Genomic DNA, 26,760 nt, shown 5'->3' on the forward strand with positions numbered 1-26,760 from the left:
GGAAGATTTAAGTGTTACTTATGGCATTGGTATGGTAGTATGCAGACATGAGGTACTTGTAATCTATATTATCGCATAGTGCGGCAGTTTTCCTTTGATCTTTGCAGTATGTTAAACATGGTAACACACATTAATACTACAAAATCTGTGCTGATATTTTACAAAACTGTTACGATATATATCAACACAGAAATCTCTATAGTTTCATTAGAAAGAAACTGTTGCAATATATATCAGCACAGTAAAACTGTTCCGATATATATCGCAACACTTTTTCTCTATCGAGGTCCTATGGAGGGAGTATATGGAGGGAGTATAATTTTTTCCTTTCAAAGAAAAGATGAGTTTAGTTCCAATTTACAGTTCACAGAGAAAGAATTATCACAAACACCTACATTTATAAAGTAAAGGAATAAATAAACTAGAATATTTCAAAAACTCGATAGTTATCGCCAAATTCAGAAATAATTGTATGAAATATAATATGAAATTCTGTGATTTCTCAAATATTTCTTTTTCTTTTCTTTTTTTAGCTCACCTGTCACAAAGTGACAAGGTGAGCTTTTGTGATCACGTGGCGTCCGTCGTCCGTCCGTCCGTCCGTCCGTCCGTGCGTGCGTGCATTCGTGCGTGCGTAAACTTTTGCTTGTGACCACTCTAGAGGTCACATTTTTCATGGGATCCTTATGAAAGTTGGTCAGAATGTTTATCTTGATGATATCTAGGTCAAGTTCGAAACTGGGTCACGTGCCGTCAAAAACTAGGTCAGTAGGTCTAAAAATAGAAAACCTTGTGACCTCTCTAGAGGCCATATTTTTCATGAGATCTTCATGAAAATTGGTCAGAATGTTCACCTTGATGATATCTAGGTCAAGTTCGAAACTGGGTCACGTGGGGTCAAAAACTAGGTCAGTAGGTCTAAAAATAGAAAAACCTTGTGACCTCTCTAGAGGCCATATTTCTCAATGGATCTTCATGAAAATTAGTCAAATGTTCACCTTGATGATATCTAGGTCAAGTTCGAAACTGGGTCAACTGCGGTCAAAACTAGGTCAGTAGGTCTAAAAATAGAAAACCTTGTGACCTCTCTAGAGGCCATATTTCTCAATGGATCTTCATGAAAATTGGTCAGAATGTTCACCTTGATGATATCTAGGTCAAGTTCGAAATTGGGTCATGTGGGGTCAAAAACTAGGTCAGTAGGTCTAAAAATAGAAAAACCTTGTGATCTCTTTAGAGGCCATATTTCTCAATGGATCTTCATGAAAATTGGTCAGAATGTTCACCTTGATGATATCTAGGTCAAGTTCGAAACTGGGTCACGTGGGGTCAAAAACTAGGTCAGTAGGTCTAAAAATAGAAAAACCTTGTGACCTCTCTAGAGGCCATATTTCTCAATGGATCTTCATGAAAATTGGTGAGAATGTTCACCTTGATGATATCTAGGTTAGGTTTGAAACTGGGTTACGTGCGGTCAAAAACTAGGTCAGTAGGTCGAAAAATAGAAAAACCTTGTGACGTCTCTAGAGGCCATGTTTCTCAATGGATCTTCATGAAAATTGATCAGAATGTTCCTCTTGATGATATCTAGGCCAGGTTCGAAACTGGGTCACGTGCGGTCAAAAACTATGTCAGTAGGTCGAAAAATAGAAAAACCTTGTGACCTCTCTAGTGGCCATATTTTTCATGAGATCTTCATGAAAATTGGTGAGAATGTTCACCTTGATGATATCTAGGTCGGATTTAGAAATGGGTCACGTGCCTTCAAAAACTAGGTCATTAGGTCAAATAATAGAAAAACCTTGTGACCTCTCTAGAGGTCATATTTTTCAATGGATCTTCATGAAAATTGGTCAGAATTTTTTATCTTGATGATATCTAGGTCACATGTGCTCAAAAACTAGGTCACTATGTCAAATAATAGAAATAACGACGTCGTACTCAGTTCAACACTGGGTCATGTGGGGATAGGTGAGCGATTCAGGACCATCATGGTCCTCTTGTTTTTACAACGAAAACAACAAGTTTTACAATATGTTTGGCCAATGAAATGCAAAGATTTAAAACCAATGCAGAAATCTGTTGGATACTTTTATCTGGGAAACACATTTTCTAAAACAGAAATTTTAGTGTTTCAGTCAGCAAGGCGCAGAAAGGGAATCAAAAGAGGAAAAATAATATTAAACAAATTTAAATGAAAATAATATATAAATTTTAATGATAAAACTATGCGATAAAACAGTTATAATATGTAATGCTCGTGTGTTACGAGGATATATCAGAGCTAGGGGTACATCTCGGTATTTTTCTCTGCACATATCTATCTCGGCCTACCGGCCTCGACGATATGTACAGAGAAAAATACCCTCGATGTACCCCTAGCTCTGATATATCCTGATAACACACTCTCACACATACTATAACTATTACTAATTATACCCCCACCAAACATGTTTGAGGGGGGGTATATAGGAGTCAGTTTTGTCGCGTCGCGTTGCGTCGCGTCCCGTCCCATCCCGAAATCTATTATCTCAGTTATTACCAAATGGATTTGATTCAAACTTAAAATACATGTTCCACCTTATCACCCACATCATGTGACACAAGGTGCATAACTCTGACACCAAGTTTTCATGAATTATGTCCCCTTTTACTTAGAATTTAAGGTTAATTTTGTTGTATTTTCCCTATATCTCAGTTATTACTAAATGGATTTGATTCAGACTTAAAATAGATGTTCCACCTCATCACCCACATCATGTGACACAAGGTGCATAACTCTGACACAAATTTTTTATGAATTATGCCCCTTTTTACTTAGAATTTAAGGTTGATTTTGAGGTATTTTCACTATATCTCAGTTACTACTGAATGGATTTGATTCAAACTTAAAATAGATGTTCCACCTCATCACCCACATCATGTGCCCACATCATGTGACACAAGGTGCATAACTCTGACACCAACTTTTCATGAATTATGTCCTCTTTTACTTAGAATTTAAGGTTAATTTTGTTGTATTTTCACTATATCTCAGTTATTACTAAATGGATTTGATTCAAACTTAAAATAGTTGTTCCACCTCATCACTCAGATGATGTGACATAAGGTGCTTAACTCTGACATAAATTTTATGAATTATGTCCCCTTTTACTTTAAATTTAAGGTTGATTTTGATGTATTTTCACTATATCTCAGTTACTACTGAATGGATTTGATTCAGACTTAAAATAGATGTTCCATCTCATCACCCACATCATGTGACACAAGGTGCATAACTCTGACACCAATTTTTCTTGAATTGTGTCCCCTTTTACCTAGAATTTAAGGTTTATTTTGATGTATTTTCACTACCGGTATATCTCATTCTGATTGGCTTAGAGCCAAAGGGAAGTAACCTTTTTTAAACTTTTGTACTGAATTTCTTCCCCTTAAATTCCAGGAATTAGTCTATTTTTAGAAATCCTATTTTTAGATTTTCAGTATTTAGGTATTTTTCTAACTTTTTTATTATAAGTCATATGTAAAAAGTAAATACATTTTTCTGTGGTAACATGGGTCGGTAAGACACTTTTTTTTGTATTCACGTTTAGTGTATCTCTAAAATTAGAGATTTTTTATATTTACTAGTATTACTATACTAGTATTATAGTAGTATTACTTATATGTGGAAGCCCAAGATGAAGTATTCCAAAGACTAAGTATTTTTAAGTTTTCTTATGGTTGCCATTCTTCTGTGACAAGACAGTATGGTGGGGGTATGAGTCACTCTTGTGACAGTTCTAGTTGTAATCTGTAATTGTAATCAGATGTTTGACGTGTAGGTAGAAATTATTCAAAACATAGCCTTTAATACAGGTTTTGCAAATCTTGTGGAAAAAAATATCAGTAGGACCTTTACATAAAATATCTGTCAAAATATAGCATGTAAAACAAGGAAAGAACTTGTTAGCTTACATATTTTACCAGTAGCTACTGTCATACCAGTACGTGTACTTGTATATCTAACATTGTTTTATGAAGTGTATGATACTTGTAACACACATTATCTTTCAGTAAAATTGTAGTTAATTGATCCTTATTACAGCTGACTGGAGAGGAATTGGAAAACTATTATTCATGGATGGTACCATCATACATTCAATATACATTTTGGAAAATTTATTGCCCTTATTCAAATTTCTTTTGCACTTAATCCTTTTAGAGCAACACCTTTTGGATTTATGGGAATAGTCAAGTTATATAATAGTTTCAGTTTAATCGTTATAGTTTTATGTGGGCTGGTTATGGATATAATTAAGAAATGAAATGATTTTTTTCCCGATGTTCATGCAAAATGAACGACAGAATAGCATCAGCAAATTAAACATGAATCGCTAGCTCGCAGTTCATGTTTAATTGGCCGATCCTATTCTGTCGTTCATTTCGCATGAACAGCGGAAAAAATAAGTTTAATTTCTTTTATTTACATTATATTTCTTTTCCATTTGTAAACAAGATAATATTATAAATTTGCACATATTTTATAGCATTTAACATTAAAATCAGCATCCCGGCCATTCTGTTCACCAGATGGAACAACTGTGACGTCATCTAACTGACTATACGCAGACGTCGTCAAAACAGCGGTCGGTTATCACTAAGCAGTGATGACGTAACTTTCGCGTCTTTCCTTTTGCTGTTCGTACGAAATAAACGTCATAATTTTCAATGGAAAAGAATAGGGCGAATGTTAATTTATAGAGGATATTACACAAGTGTCTTCATATTGAATTTATTAAACAAGTTGAATAAAATAATAAAATGCGAGGCTGTGCCGAGTGTTTTATCAATTTTATTCAACGAGTTTAATAAATTCAGTGTGAAAAGTCACAAATGTAATATTCTTTTTATCATGTGTTAGCTTTTCCTGCAGAAACATCAAAATTAAATCTACTTTCTTTAGCTATTATAAAAAATCAGTTTGACCAACCTCTTCTATACTTTAAATAACATCAATGTCAAAGCTTTATTATACTAGTGTATTATCAATTTTAAGTAATGGCTTCATTTCACTCCCGCGAGGTCTGACATGTGATAAAGGAATATATTTAACAGGTATTTTTTTGAGAACTGTTAGTGTTTGAAATTATTTTTTGTCCAATGGCATTGCAGTATTTTTCAAATTATCAGGAAATTTATTTGGTAAATCAACATTTACTTTCAGTTGTTTATTAATCCGGTAGTCACATACTGTAGGCGGAGCTTAAATTTGTAAACAAAAAATATTTCAAACATTAAATTACTTTAGACTTAAAAAGCTATAATAAGTGCAGTAAGTAAATGGCAAATAATGAATTTTAGTCGACAGTATATTGCTTCCTCATTGAACAGAATCTGAATGCGTTTGAAAGGTTAGAAAGCGTTATAGCTTAAAAAATGGTTAACTTTTTGTTTTAGTTTTTTGCAAGCATTGGAAGACTTTGACTTTTGGTAATAGTGGCATTGGACAGTTACAGTTGTGTAATGAATAGAATAAGTAGTTAAATTGTCTTGTATTTCAGAGTGTTGAATTTGAAAATGAACAAGGGGTATGACGAAATGGTGTTTTTGTCATGTTCTGGTTGAATATCATGTCTTTCATCTGTTACGGAAATATTTCCCAAACAAAATTCACCAGTACATGTAATATACAATAAGATTTTTTGTATTGTAGATATTTTTTTAAAAATTAAAATGTGAAAAATTAATATGGATGAAAGGCCAAGTGAAGTCCATTTCAGTTTCAATATGTACCGAGAATTTGAATTTTTAATCATTTATAAAGGAGAAAGACATGATATTGCAATGTTTAATTGTTTCTAACACTGGATATGATTGTGTTGTAGCTCACATAGTCAGTGATGTGATTGAACGATGCTGGTCTGGCACTTTGTTACCAGGGTGTCATAGGTCACATAGTGAGTGCTGTGATTGAACGGTGCTGGTCAAGCACTTTGTTACCAGGGTATCATTGAATGTTGGTTGTGAATTGTTCATTAATAACTAGGATTGACACATTTTGAAATTTGTTGTTTATTTGTGGATAATTGTTAAATGTAAATAATAAATGTTGTGACTTTTGTCTTGAAACTTTAGCATCTCTCTGAATATTTTACATTAATACAGGCATTGAATAAGTTTGGGGTATTTGTTACAAAGGTATGGCTTGATGTGAAAGTAGAAAATGTTTGATTTAGATCTAAAGGAAATGTGATATGATAGATGTCTTTAAATCTGATATGACAGTCTGTCATCTTTTCTTTATCAGAAGATGGCTGTTTATCTTGACATGTGATATGATAGCTTTATATCTTGAGATATGATAGTCGTTTATCTAAATTGTTTGATGTCTTCTCTATATGTAATCTGATAGCTGTTTTTCTACTTGTGATATTATATCTTGAGATATGATAGTTGTTTATCTAAATTGTTTGATGTCTTTTCTCTATATGTGATATGATAGCTGTTTTTCTACTTGTGATATTATATCTTGAGTATCTCTATTATGTGATATGATCTGTTTTCATCTCTCTAGATGGGATAAAGAAAGTCAGATATCACTTTTCATGAGATATAATAGCTTTTTATTCTTGTGATAGCTATTTTATATGTTCATCTGTGATATGATAGCTATATATCTTTATGATAATATGATATGATAACTGGCTGTCTCTCTACATGTCATAAAAAGACATTATAGATGTGTGGTATTCACTTGTGCACTGGTTACTGATATTTGTTGATTGCGGTATGTACAGTAATGTTAATTGTGTGTACAGTATACTTTGCTTATTTCTGTAAACATCTGGCAAAGTTGTGAAATGGGTAATGTCAAATATAATTCCAACAAGTAGTTGAATAAAGAATGTAGATTTGTTTTTGTATGTTGCTGAATCATAATGACTTACCCATTTCTTGTCATTTTTACACCAATTAGACCTATTTATAACTGTTAACATTGAGTTGGAAAAACGAAAAAATGAGAACTTTGTTTCTGTTAAGATAAGATGTAGTTCAGCAGAAAGAGATATGAAAAATAACAAGGTACATACCCTGGTACAGACCAAAATGTGATATATTGTGGTAAGGTTATCAGTCATGTTACCCAACCCTACCTTTTACATGTGATGAAATAGCTAAATATCTCTTCATATGTGATAAAATGGCAAGATATCTCTTTACATGTGAAAAGAAATTTAGTTATCACTCTACATGCGATGAGAAAGCCAGGTATCTCTTTACATGTGACCAGATAGCCTGGTATCACTTTACATGTGACAAGATAGCCAGATATCTCTTTATACAATGTATATGGTAAGAAATCCACGTATCTCTGTATATATCATGAAATACTTTCCACCTCTATCTTTGTTATTTTGGTGTTTGTGTGTTAAAAACTGTAGGGTTTTTAAGTGCCTTTAAATTTGTTTTATGGCCATCACTTTCACAAATATTCTGGAATGAAGGTCTTCGTCACTGAACTTTCCTAGTTGTTAACTTAGCTGTAAATTTAGAAAGAATGTTGAATTTCAGATTTGAAATATTTTGTCAAACATAATGAAGAATATTTGTGACAATAAATTCAGAGATATTCCTAATTTGATGACTTTTTGTGAAAACAAGGCCTGAAGTTTTATATTTTTGTTTACCATGTGCTTTTAGTATTTTATATAAATCCATTCCCCTTTCTTTATTTCTTGATATATTTACTTATTAATTTTGTTTTAGTGTCCCCATTAGTAATGACATTTTTAGTTTTAGTACCCAATTTCTATGATTCAGAAAGCTTGAGCAGCCTGCCACTGGCAATTATCAACTTCTTATAAAGATTTAAGGACTTACAAGAAAATGTACTTACATTTAAAGCTGTTGATAGTAGTGGTATGGCACAACTGATATTTGGTACTATTTCTTTGCTGATGACAACAATCTCTAACAGTCCTGTTTGGCAGTTTTAGTTCATAATAAACATTCTTACAGTCCTGTTTTTTTCTAATGCTGGTGAATGGTGAATACAGTTGATAATTTTAAAACATTGCCTACTTGTTTATGTTACAAGTACTGATGTATTTGTGGTTTTATTGTCTGCAGTATGATATGGAGAGGACCTCGGTGAGACACAAGCTGCTTTCAGTTCTAATAACCTGTTGAACTGCAAAACAAAATCACTGTTATAATGAGCTCAGTTTTTTTGATTTCAAACTAATTTACTCACCCACTTAAAGCGCATGAATGGTATTGTTCAAATCACATTAGTATGCATCCTATTTTGCCCACATCCAATCCAATGAACTTCAAACTAATGCACTTTCCCACTTAAAGCATGAATCGTTTAAATTCAGATCAAGTTAGATATGCATCCCTTTTCCCACATGATCGAGTTAGATATGCATCCCTTTTCCCACATATTCAATATCATTTCATATTAAATTTTAATATTTTAAAGTGATTTATGGTACCTTTTTTCATGTCACTCATGTTACTAAGTTTTATTCAACAATGTTTCTGGCTATTTTTTCTAAGTTGACAGTTTGTAATCATAATAAGTAAGAATTGCTCATTCTGCTGTCTATTAGTAAAATGTTACCATATCTTTTAATGTATTAAACTTGCTTGATTATTACTTATAATTAATGATTTAAATATCACAATTTTAAATGTCTTAAGTGTTTGAGATGCTGCATTTTAACACTTTGACTGCCTTGTTACATCAGAATATAAGAAATAGATTGTGCCCTTTCCCTGCTTATGATGAAGAAAATTCAAACCTTACATGATGAAAAATGTACAGCCACACTATTCAGACAATTAACATTTAAGGTATTTGTTTTCTAACATATTTTTGCCATTGGTTTAGGGATTATTTCTTTGATTTACTGTTTTATTTTGTTTTGTGTTTAACCTCCATTTCCACCTAACTGTTTTAATTTTTTATTTTGTTTTGTGTTTAACCTCCATTTCCACCTAACTGTTTTAATTTTGCTTTATGCTAAGAAAAACTAACCTATTCAGTTCTGAGAGATTTAGTTTCAAATGTACCTCATTGTTTTAAGCGAACAGCAGTGCTCAATGGCAAGTTCTAAACAATTGTTACTAATAATGCTCCAATTTTTGTGAGTTATGTATGACTATACACTTTTATTTATCTAGTTATTAAATATTTTCTCCTGAAATAAAAATTGTCCTGAAAAATTAGTGAGCTTTTCGATGGAACTTTATTCTTGGGCATACATTCGTATAGTTTGACATTTAAAAAAAAAATATCATCTTGGTTGAAATTTGTGTGTATATATATATATTAGGTGCATCTTTCTGATACAAAATAAGTTTAATATTATACTTATTCAACATTAAAAGAACATGAATTTTCAAAATGTGCAGTAATGACTTAAACACTCCATATTTTGTTTTTATTTTGAACTTCCATTGCAGGTGACTTTATCATGTTGTATATATAGCATATGTTACTCAAGTGCCTTCTTACTTAGTTAATCAAACTCCTTGAATAAAATGATTGAATGACAGCTCTGTTGAGCATTTTGTCATTTTTAGCCAACAAGTTCAATAAGTTCAGTGTAGAATGACACAAAGTAAGATTCCTGTTATCACACGTGAGCTTTTTCTGCCTAAATCATTGACATTTCTTCTTTCTTTAACTATAACAGACAAAATTAATCTGACTAATGTCTGCTGCTCTTTGAACTAGGTCATCACCATAATTTTAATACAAGTGTAATGCTTTAAGTATGACATGACATTATTTCACTCATGTGGTAAAATTATTACATTCGATTTATATGGTTCTCGTTATTATTGTGTAAACTCCATTTTCATAATGTAGTCACATTTCAAATCATATTGCCATTGAACATCCAACTTCGGTATAAAGGAATTTCTGTTTCATGTTGCATTATATATTTACAGTATGGCAACTGTATATTTTATTGGTATGTGATAAGTGATTCAAGTTCTGTGTAAACACATGTATATGTAGATTGTATGTACATGTATATATATTGCAGGCATCACAGATGGTGTTTTTCCGAGATGCTGTTGACCATATATGTAGAGCAGCCAGGATCTTCAGCCAGCCTGGTGGACACATGCTACTGGTCTGTAGTATAAATATTTCTTATTATCCCCTGACGAAAGTCAGAGGGATATAGTTTTGGCATTGTCCGTCCTTCCGTCCGTCCGGAGCCATATTTAAGAAATGGTTGGGAATATTTACATACATGCCATAATTTTTCCGGACCTTTCCGGGATTCTGAGTTAAAATTTCCGGGATTTTTACCCTTTGTCCGGGACATACACCGTGACATTAGTATTCGTCTGTTTCATGCATAAATATCATAAAATTATATGCAGTTTCCGGAGGTAAACATTGTTCCCTCGCTTAGGAATAATTTGTTGCAAATGTCGTCTAACTTTCTAAGGGAGGTAAATAGGGTAATTTACGTCTATAGTTCGGCACGTGAATTGGTTGCGTTCCCGAGGTGAACTGAACTGGGAGACTTGCTATATACGAAGAATTAACCTGGTCATCGTGATTTAGAATCCAGCTTATTTGGTATCTTTTTAAAGCTTAAAAGTTTACCTAAACATTAATAAAATGGAATCCTCAAAGGAATAAAATAAATAAATCTTGTAGATAAAAAGTTTAATTTAGAATATGTGTGACAATCAATCTACATTTTAAAAGATTACCTTTTAAAATAATTATCGTTTAATTGACCGCTTTCAACCATTTCTTCCAATCAAGGCTACATGTAGCTTCATCGCCCACGTGCTAAAAACAACGAGATTTTCGGCTATTGTTCCTAATATTAAATTATCATAAAACTGTTATTGATTGCATAATTTTGGTAATTCATAATCAGGGTCTGTAAATTAATCTGGGCCATCAAAAGATCGCGGTGGCAATATGAGTGGTGATCGGAGCTAGCTCAATCAACATGTGTCCCGCTCGAGGGCATGAAACTGATTATCGGATAATTAGGAATAAACAATGTGACACCGGTGACTGTTTATTGTGTTTTATTCATGTAAAATTCAACAATTTATAGGCAAGAAAAACTAGTTTTTTGGGAGTTATTTTTGTTTTTCTGTACTTTTAATTTTCCGGGACATTTTAACACTGTCCGGGACACTGGGAGGAGCATGTGATTTCCGGGACAATCCCGGACAGTCCGGGACGTATGGCATGTATGATATTTACTTAAAACTTAATATACATGTTCACCACTATGAGTTCTTGCGGCCCGTCAAGTTTCAGTCAGATTGTGTAAGTAACACCAGAATTATGGCCCTTAGAAGTTTCTAGTGTTAACTATATAGGGTACTATAAATATGGCAATTTCTGCATCATAACTTTTGATATATTTGACCTAGAACTATGAAACTTAAACAGATTTTAGATCACCATAATGTGGTTGTGTACACACAATTTCGTTCTGATTTATTTGTAAATTAAGAGTTATTGCCCTTTAATTGTATAAAAATCCACATATTTGTACATAACAATCTTACCATTTGGTAGAATTTCATTAAATTTCTTTCACTCTTTTCCATGAACATTTATTGTAAACATATGAAGTTGTGTACCCACACCTGGTCACCCCCTTACCTTGATCACACCCCCCCCCCCCCACCAAAAAAAAAAAAAAAAAAAATTCATTCCTTATTTTAGATTTTTTTCAAACAAACTTCATATACATGTTCACCACTATGAGCTTATGGGGCCCATCAAATTTCAGACAGATTGCCCAAGTAACACCAGAGTTATGGCCCTTAGAAGTTTCTAGTGTTAACTATATAGGGTACTATAGATGTATAGATATGGCAATTTCTGCATCATAACTTTTGATATATTTGACCTTGAACTATGAAACTTTAACAGAATTTAGAGCACTATAATGTGGTTGTGCACACACAATTTCCTACAGATTTCTTTTGTAACTTCAGAGTTATTGCCCTTAAATTGTCTAAAAATCCACATATTTGTACATAACAAACTTACCATTTGGCAATATTTCATTAAATTTCTTTCATTTTTTTCTGTGAACATTTCCCCACCTCACTCCTCCACCCAGTCATGCCCACCACTGATCATACATCCTCTGCCCCCTCCCCCCCACCAACTTCACCCTTTTTTTTTAACCAGGTTTTCAACGAAAACCTGAGTTATTAGATTGGGGTAGATGTCGGTCGGGCGGGCGGGTGGCGGCGTCAAACTGGTGTTTCCGGTCAATAACTTTTGTTTCGGTAAAGATATTTGAATAAAACTTGGTATGTATGTAGCTTATATCAAGACAAAGGCTGGGATTGATTTTGGGGTTTCTGGGGTCAAGGTCAAGGTCACTGTTACTTAAAATAGAAAAAGGGTTTCCGGTCAATTACTTTTGTTTCGGTAAAGATATTTGAATAAAACTTGGTATGTATGTAGCTTATATCAAGACAAAAGATGGGATTGATTTTTGGGTTTCTGGGGTCAAGGTCAAGGTCACTGTTACTTAAAATAGAAAAAGAGTTTCCAGTCAATAACTTTTGTTTCGGTAAAGATATTTGAATAAAACTTGGTATGTATGTAGCTTATATCAAGACAAAGGCTGGGATTGATTTTTGGGTTTCTGGGGTCAAGGTCAAGGTCACTGTTACTTAAAATAGAAAAAGGGTTTTCTGGTCAATAACTTAACTTAGGAATGAGCTATCATGATGAAACTTGGTGTATAGAAAACTTATATAAAGTTGTAGCTTGGGATTGATTTTGGGGTTTCTGGGATCAAGGTCAAGGTCATTGTTACTAAAAATAGGGTTAGGGTTAGGTTAGGGTTAAGGTTAGCATATCTTCTACATGCATGGAGGGATTTTGATGAAAGTTGGCACAATTGTTCACCATCATGAGACGGAGTGTCATGCGCAAGAACCAGGTCCCTAGGTCTAAGGTCAAGGTCACACTTAGTGGTCAAAGGATACAAGAATGAAAAGTTTGTCCGGAGCATATCTTCTTCATGCATAGAGGGATTTTGATGTAACTTGGCACAATTATACACCATCATGAGACGAAGTGTCTTGCGCAGTTCCATTCTTTAGAATTACTTCCCTTTGTTGTTACTATAAATAGCTTATATTGTAACTTTTTCATTAATAGATGTAGGGAAAAAATGGAGACCATTTTTCTGTAGTACAACATGCATGTTACATCCAATTTTGAGGTGTATTTTGACCAATCTCTACCTGGTAAGGATTTCTGTGTGGACTTAAAATTATTTTTTTTGTATTTTTTTTTTTTTTTTTTTTTTTTTTTTTAAGATTAACTTCCCTTAGTTGTTACTATAAATAACTTATATTGTAACTTTTTTATAATTGACCCAAGGGAAAAACCAAGACCACTTTTCTGTGGTACAACATAGTTGTTACTTTCTAATTTTAGGTGTATTTTAAGGTATCTCTACCTGGTAAGGAGTTTTTTTGTGGACTTAGAAAAACAAAAGAATTACAATGATTACTAAACAACCACAAAATTAAAATTACATCTGCAAATACAGGTGCTAGAGTAAAGAAATTTGCTGTGACGGGCGTATATTGTGACATTCTGGCACTCTTGTTTATTCTTATGAAAAGTGTTGAAAACCTGGTTTCGTGGCATTGCCGCGTTTCTTGTTTTCATTTTTAATTTTACATCAATATTTATAATCAGCATGTGAAATTTTGTTTCCTCTCCTGTTCCCTTGCACCCCCACCCCCTAAAAAAAATAAATATATACATATATGTATATATATACATAAATATATTTCCATTCCTTTTTTTTATTTTTTTTTAAATGTTAAAGCCTTCAACATGTTAAGTTGTGACTGCACAAACCTTGCCCTCAGCCATGTTCAAGATATCTTACCTGTGTTCTCTTAAGGACATCTGTTCTTTTAAGTTCAAATGTACATGTTAAACAGCAACGCTTGGTGCCAAACCACTCAAAGACAATATTTCTTTCCAGTTAAACTTCAGCTCACATTTCAATTAACCGCATTTAATTTTAAAAGCTAAGCTTATTACAGTAAGCATATCCCATTCAAAATAAATTCTTTAGTCAGGATCAAAGTATCATACATTTATTATGTACTCTTTAATTAAACATTTGTTTTCTGTTAAATTGATTTTGACTAATGAAATTATTTCTTCTTATTAACATCCTTAACTTTTTGCTGGATATTTTTTTTTTGCCATTCCTCACCACAAACCCTTTCGGCGGGGGATACCAATTCATCAAATTTGCTTGTTGCTCTTACGAAATTGACAATTTTAAAAAAGGATGTAAATTTCTAGTCACAATGTTATACACATTAAATGACAAATGGTGTGCTTTAAGTGATTATAGGCATGGTAAAATCTGTATTGGCACAAGGGTGAAGGTAAAAGCCACTTTAGGAACACCATTGCTATTTAATAAGTTGTTCATTATATACCTTAATATAACTTGGCATGGTACATGGCATTCAAGTAACCAGTTATTATATCTCCCCCCCCCCCTCACAGGGGGAGACAATTTGTTTTTGCCCTGTCCGTCCGTACGTCACACTTCATTTCCTATCAATAACTGGAGAAACATTTGACCTAGAACCTTGAAACTTCAAAGAATGGTAGGGCTGCTGGAGTAGACGACCCCTATTGTTTTTGGGTCACTCCATCAAAGGTCAAGGTCATAGTGGCCTGAACATTGAAAACCATTTCCGATCAATTACTTGAGAAACACTTGACCCAGAATATTGAAACTTCATAGGATGATTGGTCATGCAGAGTAGATGGCCCCTATTGATTTTGGGGTTACTCTATTAAAGGTCAAGGTCACAGGGGCCTGAACTTGGAAAACTGTTTCCTGTCAGTAACTTGAGACCCACTTGACCCAGAATGTTGAAACTTCATAGGATGATTAGTCATGCAGAGTAGATAACCACTATCGATTTTGGGGTCACTCTGTTAAAGGTCAAGGTCACAGGGGCCTGAACATGGTAAACCGTTCAGATAACTTGAGAACCACTTGACCCAGAATGTTAAAACTTCATAGGATGATTGGACATGCAGAGTAAATGACACCAATTGATTTTGGGGTCACTCTATTAAAGGTCAAGGTCACAGGGGCCTGAACATGGAAAACTGTTTCCGATCAATAACTTGAGAAGCACTTGACTCAGAATGTTGAAACTTCATAGGATGATTGAACATGCAGATTAGATGACCCCTATTGATTTTGGGGTCAGTCTATTAAAGGTCAAGGTCACAGAGGCCTGGTCATGTAAAATCATTTCTGGACAGTAACTTGAGAACCACTTGACCCAGAGTGTTGAAACTTCATAGGATGATTGGACATACAGAGTAGATGACCTTCATTGATTTTGGGGTCAGTCTATTAAAGGTCAAGGTTACAGCAGACAGAAAATGGAAATCCATTTCTGGTCAATAATTTGAGAACCATTTGACCTAGAACCTTCAAACTTCATAGGGTGATAGGACTTACAAAGTAGATGCATGGCCCCTATTGTTTTTGGGTCATTCCATCAAAGGTCAAGGTCACAGGGGCTGAACATTGAAAACTCTTTCCAATCAATAACTTGAGAACCACGTGACCCAGAATGTTGAAACTTAACAGGGTGATTGGACATGCAGAGTAGATGACCCCTATTGATTTTAGGGTCACTTGATCAAAGGTCAAAGTCACAGGAGCCTGAACAATAACTTGAAAACCACTAGGCCCACAATGTTGAAACTTAGTGGGATGACTGGACATGCCAAGTAGACGATCCCTATTGCAGCCAACCATCAGTGTCTCTTTGACTTTCGCTCCTGTCCCCTATTGACTTCTTGCCTATACGACTATGCACTGGGGGAGACATGCGCTTTTTTACAAAAGCATCTTCTAGTTGTACTTGCGTTCTGTTATATGCCCTAGTTACAAGATTTTGTCTGTATGCAGTTTTGTTATTGTTTATAGTTAGGTATTAAATTGTTAGATATATTGATAAACATATTTTTTAATTTACTTTTTAGTGACCATTACAAAAGTAGATGTCATTGCCTATTATTATGCAAAAATATAAATATTGCTTATTTATGTTCCATGTTCTATGCTGTGTACACATATTTCAACAACCGAAATACAAGCTAGATATTTGAACATGTTGCAGGTTGGCTTAGATGGTTGTGGCAAGTCAACTATAGCCCACCTGGCCAGTTTTATAGCAGGCTGTGAGCTGTTCAAGCTCACCTTACAGAGGGGGTACGGTATGATAGAATTCCGCGATGATCTCAAGAAAGTCTTTCTACAGACTGGTGTCAAAGGAGAAAAGATGATTTTCTTACTCACAGATGCTGATATTGTAAAGGTATTGAAACAAGAAGGTTCTTTATAAGTCAGCTGTCTGCTAAAACATGCTACACTGCCTCCTACAGCTGAGAGTTTGTGAAGCTTGTGAACTGAAGTCATATTCTGTTATTCGGGCAAGCATTCTACATGAATCTATCAAGATGAAAAATAATTCGACAAAAAGTATCAGTAAGATTGTGAATTTGTGTTTAAACTGGCTTGATTGATATAAGATTCTACAAAAGGTGTTGTACTTTCTTGAAAACTGATAATAGCATAGCATTTTCATTAACCCTATTAACTTTAAAATAATGCAGAAATCTTGCAAAATAAAGTTACTCTGTTCTCATTTTTGATATAGAAGCATGTGTACATTTGTATTTCATACATAAAAACTTTTTCAGCATATTTAGAAATGGAAAGGAATTTTTGAGCATGCTTTCATTTATAATTTATAGGAGAGTTTCCTCGAGGATATAAACTGTATCTTGAACTCGGGAGAGGTCCCGGACCTGTTTGACAATGAGGAAGTGGATGGTATCACTATGGACCTGAAACAATCAGCTACCCAGGCTGATATACCTGATACACGACAGGCTGTCTATAACTACTTCATACAGCGAGTTAGACAGAACTTACATGTAGTTCTAGCTCTTAGTCCTGCTGGTATGACTTCGTATTTTTGAGTAGTAATGGTTAATTTACATTACTCTCTCTCTGTTATCGGGAGTAAATTAATTATTATCTTATCTGCTATAACAAAAACAACAAAAGACGGAAATAGGAATAAGACTTATTAATTGGCAGTACGTATTTATACAGTGCAATTTCAGCCAATCCGTTCAATTATTAATCTTCATGGTCCATGGTGATGTGATATTGGCATCGTCAAGTGGTCCTTTGGCATTGAAACGATATATTAACTGATTAAAATCGGTGAACACAATGTTATCGCAAGGTTCTTGTGATATATTGCTTGAATTCGCCACATCTCCATTGACTATAGAAATGACAATTACCTATAAAACAAACATTCAATTTCTTGAACTGCTACAGCATTCTGAATATGACATTCTGTAATAAAATATATTTATCAGGATGGGTAGGTGGAAGGGTGTAGATGACAACAAAACAATGATGCGTTTACTGCCAAATATTAGTCTCGAGTGAAGAAAACCCGCGAAACGTCTATATAAATGCCTGAGATATGCACGAATTTCACGTGTTTACCCGCGAAGGTTATAAAACACTTAAGGTGGTTAACACCCACTAACATTGCTATATCCGAAACGATAATAATTTCATTAAAATGTGTATCGTAAATGAAGATTTGTCTTTGCTTTTACCAAAGGCATCCAGGAAGGGTTTAATACTACCAGTCCAGAGATTGAAAGTTTTATCCCTTGTGGAGGAAATTTTGTTCACAGTTTTAGAAAGACATAGCATATGAAATGATTTATCCTCAATCACTGTCATGTCAGGATATAGATTGTTACAGTTATTTTTGAATGATTTTTCTAACATCGAGGTAAACTGGAGGTAATTTGATATGTTTCAGGTGGGCGGTTTCGACAGCGTTGCAGGATGAATCCTGCTTTGATCAACTGTTGTACAATAGACTGGTATGATGAGTGGGATGAGGAGGCCATGCTTAGTGTTGCTCAAGTGTTCTTTGAGAATGCAGAATTTATAGCTGACAAAGATGTTGACATACAGGTAAACTTTCATTTGTCCTTGTCTTCAGCTAATAGAAACCAGGTTAGACAAGTTCTGGAATGTATTCTTGCTATTGCTCAATGATGATTTTGTACTCAGAAGAGAAAAAAAGCCAGTCAAGTTCTGGAATTTTTGGACTGATGTACAAAGGCTATTTTGGTAATCTCTTCCCAGAATGCTGAGTTTATTGCTGGCATGTACATATTGCAAACAAAACTTAGATAATGTTTGATAGATATTTTTTAGATTATACTAAACTTGAACGCACTTTCAGTAAAGATACCTCATTACTTAAGTTGGGTACCGTATTTTGGTGTGTATTGGTCGCGGTAATGTATAGTCCGCATCTAATTTTTGCTCTGGAAATGGTCGGAAAATTTAACTTCTAGCGTATTAGTCGCAGTTAAATTTCGGATTTTTTCCCCAGCAATATTTAATATTTACCGGCAAAAAAGTTATGGCGGCGGCCATATTGATGCCGCGGACTGAATTATTATCAGAACCTGATTGGTGGAAATCGGACAGTGTTGTTTTTGTTCCCAACCGTTTCGTACCAACAGTAGTATCGGTAACAGATTATATCAAAGAAAAGCGGCTTTTTGACACTAATTGGCAGCAGACGGTTTGCGTTTACATTCTGTTATCATGCAAGTTTAAGTGTGAATTGTTTGCACAGCAATTATAACACATTTCCGTGTCATGTAATTAACCGCGTTCTTTTGATTCTGAGTAAAAAGATTAACAAAATATCTCTTTTTGGATTTTTTATACGCCCGTTTGAAAAACGGACGTATTATGGGAACGCCCCTGGCGGGCGGATGGGCGGTTGGGCGGGCGGGCGGGCGGCGTCCACAGACCTTGTCCGGAGCATATCTTCTACATGCATGGAGGGATTTTGATGAAACTTGGCACAGTTGTTCACCATCATGAGACGGAGTGTCATGCGCAAGAACCAGGTCCCTAGGTCTAAGGTCAAGGTCACACTTAGAGGTCAAAGGTCAAATTCAAGAATGACTTTGTCCGGAGCATATCTTCTTCATGTATGGAGGGATTTTGATGAAAGTTGGCACAATTGTTCATCATCATGAGACGGAGTGTCATGCGCAAAAACCAGGTCCCTAGGTCTAAGGTCAAGGTCACACTTAGAGGTCAAAGGATACAAGAATGAAAAATTCAAGAATGACTTTGTCCGGAGCATATCTTCTTCATGCATGGAATGATTTTGATGTAGCTTGGCACAGTTGTTCACCATAATGAGAGGGAGTGTCGTGCGCAAGAACCAGGTTCCTAGGTCTAAGGTCAAGGTCACACTTAGAGGTCAAAGGATACAAGAATGAAAACTTTGTCCGGAGCATATCTTCTTCATGCATGAAAGGACTTTGATGTAGCTTGGCAAAATTGTTCACCATCATGAGACGGAGTGTCATGCGCAAGAACCAGGTCCCTAGGGGTAAGGTCAAGGTCACACTTAGAGGTCAAAGGATACAAGAATGAAAACTTTGTCCGGAGCATTTCTTCTTCATGCATTGAGGGATTTTGATACAACTTGGCACAAATGTTCACAGCATGAGACGGAGTGTCATGCGCAAGAACCAGGTCCCTCGGTCTAAGGTCAAGGTCACACTTAAAGGTCAAAGGTCAGATACAAGAATGACTTTGTCTGGAGCATTTCTTCTTCATGCATGTAGGGATTTTGATGCAACTTGGCACAATTGTACACCATCATGAGACGGAGTGTCATGCACTGGTCCCTTCTTTAAAATTACTTCCCTTTGCTGTTACTATAAATAGCTTATATTGTAACTTTTTCATTACAAGTCGTAGGGAAAAATCGAGACCACTTTTCTGTAGTACAACATGCATGTTACATCCAATTCTGAGGTGTATTTTGAGCTATCTCTACCTGGTAAGGATTTTTGTGTGGACTTGTAATTTTTTTTTTTCGATTTTTTTTTTTTTTTTTTTTTTTCTCTTTAAAGATTAACTTCCCTTAGTTGTTACTATAAATAACTTACGTTGTAACTTTTTTATAATTGACCGTAGGGAAAAACCAAGACCACTTTTCTGTGGTACAACATTGATATTACTTTCAAATTTTGGGTGTATTTTAAGGTATCTCTACCTGGTAAGGATTTTTTTTGTGGACTTAGAAAAATAAAAGAATTACAATAATTTCTAAAAAAAACAACATTGTAAACAACTAGAAAATTAAAATTCCATTTGCAAATACAGGTGCTAGTGTAAACAAATTTGCTGTGACGGGCGTATATTGTGACATTCTGCACCCTTGTTTCTTTTATTTAAAAATCAAAAGTAAAAAATTATCTTTCAAGTTTTTTGATACGCTAAGAATTAGTATAAACAATGTTTGGAATGGAGGACGGATCTGTCCAGATTTTATCCAACCCGGAGTACATGTCAATGGCGTCCAGTAAAACAAAAGTAGAAACAAACGTAATTCAGACTGCAAAAACATCTTTGAATTAAAGTCATTCGTAATTTTAATAGTCTGTATGGGTTATTTACGATATATTTCATTGAAAGTAACCGCTATTGGTTGAAAAGCCGCCGATATTGATATTTTTTATCCATTTTGTTTGTTCGTAACAGATGCACGTAATTTTGCGAGAGCTACGGTCAGAAAATTGGCCCGAAAAAAAAAACTGCTGGTAATGTTCTGTCGTATAGGTCGCAGGAACTTTTTCAGGCAGCAGAATGGGTAGAAAAAGTGCGACCTATACACACCAAAATACGGTACCCAGTAATAGGAACTATATCACTTTATGAATGTATAACAATTTTTGGCAGGAAAATGTTCTTTCCTCATCATACTGATTAGTGTATTCAAATTTGCATGCTTTACACTCTTTGAATTGTTAACATCACTTGGAAAATCAGATTATTTCACTTTTTCTGAAGAGATGAATTTACATAAGTGGGGTAAATGCACTTTGAGACTGCTTTTTCTGAAGAGGTGAATTAACTGAGGGAAAAACATCTGCTGAAAAAAGACATAATTTACATTAGGGAGGTTTATGCTCTTTGGAGATCGCTTTTTCTGAAGAGGTAAATTTACCAAGAAATTAAACCGGCTGTAGAAGGAAACATTTTACAATAGGGAGGTTTTTGTTCTTTGGCAGTATCTGTAATAGTGAATGCTTTTTTTCTGAAGGGATGAATTTACAGTAGGGATGTTTATGCTCTTTGGAGGTGTCTGGAATGAAGACTGCTTTTACTGTCAGTGAATTTATTTATTTATTTTGTTGGGTTTAACGTCGCACCGACACAATTATAGGTCATATGGCGACTTTCCAGCTTTATGGTGGAAGAAGACCCCAAGTGCCCTGCTGTGCATAATTTCATCACGAGCGGGCACCTGGGTAGAATCACCAACCTTACGTAAGCCAGCTGGATAGCTTCCTCACATAAAGAATTCAATGCCCCGAGTGAGGCTCGAACCCACATCGATAAGGGGCAAGTGATTTGAAGTCAGCGACTGCTTTTCCTAAAGAGTTGAATTTAGCAGCTTTTGATAAAAACTATTTGAGAAGTATAATGCTCTTTGGAGGTGTCCGTAACAGGTTTTATTGTAATTTTGTAATTTTTAAAGGAATTGAAGACCAAAGTTGGAGCTATGTGTGTAGACATACACAAAAGTATCAACATTATGGCTGTGAAGTACTGGGATGAAATGAGACGTCATTATTACTCCACACCCAGCAGCTACATGGAACTGATCAGAATATATTCCAAAATGCTGAGAGAAAACAAAACAGAGTTTATGGATAACAAGTGAGTTATTATAAAATCTTTATTATTGTAGCAGTGTGTATATAATGTATATAATTAGTCTGTGATATCGATTGTCCGACTAGCTCAGTTGGTAGAGCATCTGACTTGCAAGCAGAAGGTCGCAGGTTCGAGTCCTGTATCGGGCTGCACATTTTTCCGCTCCTATTACATTGGTGCCGTGAGTGTGGTGACTAGCCTTGGAATCCTAGAGCTAGGGTGAAGTAATGGCTGGGTTAGTCAAAAGAATCTGAGTTTGTCTTTGAAAAAAAGAGGGAGGAATGTAGCAGTGTGTATATAATATATATTAATAAGTCTATGATATCAATTGTCTGATTAGCTCAGTTGGTAGAGCATCTGACTTGCAAGCAGAAGGTTGCAGGTTCGAGTCCTGTATCGGGCTGCACATTTTTCCGCGCCTATTACATTATTAAAGATATTTACTTAAATGTAATAAAACATGTAAACATGTAAACATGTCCATTGGAAGCATAGAATGCAACCAAGCAAAGAAATAGTGTTTCATGAAAGGTAATGGAATGTGCAATACCCATCAGACCCCCTAAAACAGACTAAAACAGAATTCCACTATGCATACTTCGGATGGACTCCATAATTCCAAAAGAACGGAAAATGTAATAGTACTAAGTACAGGAAAACTTCAAGGGTCACTGTAAGGATCTTGAAGACTGCTGTTGTGATAGGTTTGTAAATAAACAGTTTGAATTACTTAGTATGATACTGAGGTCAAGTTGTTTACCCATCAGCACTAGTGTGGGTATGGTTTTGGATGGTCAGTGTAGAGGCTAATGTTCAGTCATTTGTATTATAGTCCTTAAATCCACCACCTACGGTTGTTCAAAAAGTATTTTTTACTTTTGCAATAATTTTAAAGTTAGTCAACAGAGATGTCTTTAGGGTTATCATTTGAAAAAAATTCATCTGCTAAAAAATTCTGTCACCTAATTGCTTCTTTATGTCAAGGCGGTTAACCCTTTCCTGCACTGAGGTGACAATATATTGTAATAAATATGAAACTCTCCTCATTCGGTATATTTGTTTTGTGGTCATTTTTTCCTTTGTTTGATCAAAGGACAGTCATACCAGCCTGTGCCAGTGATGTCTTTATGATGTCAAGCTTGTTTCTGATATTTTTCATGATCAATTTGATTATTTTTTCAAACCATAAAATGATACTGCAGTACATTTCTTATTGGGCTGCAGGTAACAAAATGAAGAAATTAATTTGTAGATATGCAAAACAAATCATTAATTAGCATAAACAGTTATAAATATTTTATATTCAAGACTTTTTCTAAATGGGGCAGTCTCAGTCATATGAAAATCTAAGGTGTGATAGAAATACATGTAGTTCTTTTGTGACAGTGTAATGATTTTACTTTTTATTTGTTTTATAGAAACCGGCTTCTTGTTGGATTATTTAAACTATCAGAGGCAAATTCTTTGGTTGGTGTTATGCAGGACGAGCTTGTTCAAATAGGACCTCAGATTGTACAGAAGCAGAAGGTAGGGAAATAATGAAATGTATTTAAGGAATAAATTGTTGTCATGTTGTTACAATTTGGATATGAAATACATTTGCCTGTTAAGTGTATGTAGGTTGTATTCTGTATCTAGATTGTAACTACATAACCAAACTTCATTCATTATATGTACAGTTCTCTTTTTTTTCTCATCCATTTGTTTATCCCCCCACCAAAGGTGAAGGGGATATTAGAAATGCTCTCCGTCCGTGCGTCCGCAACGATATTTGTCCGGAGCATAACTCCAAAAGTACTTGAGGGATTTTCTTCAAACTTCATACACTGATAGAACACATTAGGAGGAAGTGCAGTGTGCAAGAACAATAACTCTACCTTGCCTATTTTTTGAGTTATTTCCCTTTATCATATTTTCTTAAAGAAATTTGTCCGGAGCATAACTCCAAAAGTACTGGAGGGATTTTCTTCAAACTTCATACACTGATAGAACACATTGGGAGGAAGTGCAGTGTGCCAGAACAATAACTCTACCTTGCCTATTTTTTGAGTTATTCCCCTTTATCATATTTTCTTAAAACATTTTGTCCGGAGCATAACCCCAAAAGTACTGGAGGGATTTTCTTCAAACTTCATACACTGATAGAACACATTGGGAGGAAGTGCAGTGTGCAAGAACAATAACTCTACCTTGCCTATTTTTTGAGTTATTCCCCTTTATCATATTTTCTTAAAGAAATTTGTCCGGAGCATATCTTCTTCATGCATGGAGGGATTTTGATATATCTTGGCACAAATGTTTACCACCACGATGCGGAGTGTCATACGCAAGAACTAGGTCCCTAGGTCTAAGGTCAAGGTCACACTAGGAGGTCAAAGGATACAAGAATAAAAACCTTGTCCGGAGCATTTCTTCTTTATGCATTGAGGGATTTTGATATAACTTGGCACAAATGTTTACCACCACGAGACGGAGTGTCATGCGCAAGATCCAGGTCACTAGGCCTAAGGTCAAGGTCACTCTTAGAGGCCAAAGGTCAGATACAAGAATGACTTTGTCCGAAGCATTTCTTCTTCATGCATGGAGGGATTTTGATGTAACTTGGCACAATTATACACCATCATGAGACGAAGTGTCATGCGCAGTTCCCTTCTTTAGAATTACTTCCCTTTGTTGTTACTTTAAATAGCTTTTATTGTAACTTTTTCATTACTAGTCGTATTTGCAAATACAGCTGCTAGAGTAAAGAAATTTGCTTTGACGGGCATATATTGTGACATTCTGGCACTCTTGTTCCCTGTTAGCTTTCCATTCCTTCTTTTTACAGTAGCCATATAGAAAAACATCATAGTTATACTTTTCATGAAAATTAATAAAATTTAGCAGTAAACCACCTCACTACTGACTTATTCTTTCTTCCACATCTTAAAACCCCTGATGCGGACCACATCCTTCAATTATGATATGCCCGGTGGGGGGATTAGCCATGTCTGACATGGCTCTTGTTTAAATCAATGTTGCATACTTTTGAAGAATAGAACTCTGAAATGCTAAAATCAGCATCTAGTGGCAGCTGTTTAAATAGCTAACATTCTTAAATTGTGCCACAGTACACAGTCAACATTGTGGAAAATGCACATTTGTCTAATGAGAGCATGACATATTAAACAATAGTAGCTATTTGATTGAAGCATTGTGACCTCTGCTGGAATGATCCACCCAGTGGGTCATAAGATTCATTGGAAAATGGTATGCATTAGCTGTATGTAGTTCTGTCTAGACAGTAACTATAAAATAGAGGCAAGCTTCATTTCATTTACCCAAGAGACTTGTATATTATACAGTCAAACTTTGTTAACTCAAACTCGGATAATTCGTACACCACCCTTCTCTTGAACTCGTCAGGTCCAGGAAAAATCCTGGTACAATGAACTTTGTTTGATGGCTCGAACAACTGATCACTCGATCAAATTTTGCTAGACTCATTGAGTTAAAGTTAATGAAGTTCGACTGTAATTTAAACTTAAGGAATCAATGTCTTTGCCTGCTAATGATACTGCACCAGTTAAAACAGAGGTAAAAATTTGTAACTACACAGCTTCCTGCTTCCTAGAGTATTATCTGTATGGGCAGAGTAACATGACCAATAAACATCTATCTTTTCAAGCAATGTTGTGATTTTTCCTCAAACAATTTCGATATATTTGTTTCTTAGAAATCTCTTTTCAAGGAAAGATATTAAGTGTAATTTGAATTTCATGCCGTTAAAATATGATTTCAGACAGTAAGATGAAACTGTTATTTTCATGTATTTTATAAATCAGGATACTGAGGTATTGTTGGAACAGCTAGAGAGGGACGCCAAGGCTGTGAATGAAGTGAGAGCTATTGTAGAACATGAGGAATCTATCATGAAGAAGGAAACACAGATTGTACAGAACTATTCAGAGGTATATTTTGTTGTCCAAGACTTAGGGATATAGTTTGGTGTAGTTTCATCTGTTAGTCATTCCTTACATATGAGGTCATATTTAAGAGATGGTTTATATATTTCAATCAAAGGCTGATCAGTCCAATTGTCACTTTTCTACAAATGACTAATAACTCACACACCTGCCATGTTTAGCCTGATTCAGATCTATTGATTCATTGGATGATATTTATCATACACAAGGAAAGAATTTAATACTATATTATAATACTTTGCCAAAACCATGACACAGAAAATAATATCTCTTTAACAGCATTATGTTATGTTATGGATTTGTAAAATCCATTTGTAACCATAACCATAATGGAGGAGCCTTCATGGCTGAATGGTTAAAGTCGCTGACCAAATCACTTGCCCCTTATAATGTAGGTTTAAGCCTTATTCTGGGCTTTGAATTCTTCATGTAAGGAAGCCACCCAGCTGGCTTACGGAAGGCTGGTGGCTGTACCCAGTTGCCCGCCAGTGATGAAATAATGCACGGAGGGACGGACGTCTGTGTACAAGGCCTCTTGCCCCTCTGAAAGGCCAAAAATTTAACAAATAAAAGACTGGAAAAGTACTGTTTTTCTGAGTATGAAAAAAAGGTCTGTAGGAGGGAACTCCAGAAGTAGTCCAAATAATGGCTTGTAAAAAAAAGTTGAACGTTCAGATCTACAGAAGTGTAGAATATTTATTAGTAAAGTCAGTCAAAAGTTATAAACAAAATGAAAATTACTTTTCTTCAATTATGTAAATGGAAAACATTGAAAAGTAATACCTATTCCTTATTTGTAATACACCATGTTTACTTTGTTTGCCATAGAAACTTGAAGTACAAACCTAAATTTAAAATCATTGTAGACCAAAAATATTTTCCCACTTTCAGTATTCAAGTTTGTCAAGCTT

General features: G+C 34.9%; 1 protein-coding gene across 13 annotated transcripts in view; it reads left to right on the forward strand.

Annotated features, from left to right (window-relative positions):
- The window catches only part of LOC128545958 (dynein axonemal heavy chain 6-like), a 193,990-nt gene that overhangs the window by 65,314 nt on the left and 101,916 nt on the right, over positions 1-26,760 (forward strand). For 9 of the 13 annotated variants that reach the window (XM_053519337.1, XM_053519282.1, XM_053519316.1 and 6 more), the window contains 8 exons: positions 4,088-4,126; positions 10,044-10,133; positions 16,201-16,398; positions 16,838-17,045; positions 17,938-18,095; positions 21,706-21,887; positions 23,303-23,411; positions 25,709-25,834. In XM_053519337.1, the coding sequence (XP_053375312.1) occupies positions 4,088-4,126; positions 10,044-10,133; positions 16,201-16,398; positions 16,838-17,045; positions 17,938-18,095; positions 21,706-21,887; positions 23,303-23,411; positions 25,709-25,834 (1,110 nt within the window). Of the gene's footprint in view, positions 1-4,087; positions 4,127-5,543; positions 5,571-8,112; positions 8,134-10,043; positions 10,134-16,200; positions 16,399-16,837; positions 17,046-17,937; positions 18,096-21,705; positions 21,888-23,302; positions 23,412-25,708; positions 25,835-26,760 lie in introns of all 13 variants that reach the window. The other 4 variants (XM_053519325.1, XM_053519343.1, XM_053519280.1 and 1 more) reach the window with 3 other exon arrangements.

The sequence above is a fragment of the Mercenaria mercenaria genome, chromosome 1 (genome assembly GCF_021730395.1).
Source record: "Mercenaria mercenaria strain notata chromosome 1, MADL_Memer_1, whole genome shotgun sequence".
Lineage (NCBI taxonomy): Eukaryota > Metazoa > Mollusca > Bivalvia > Venerida > Veneridae > Mercenaria > Mercenaria mercenaria.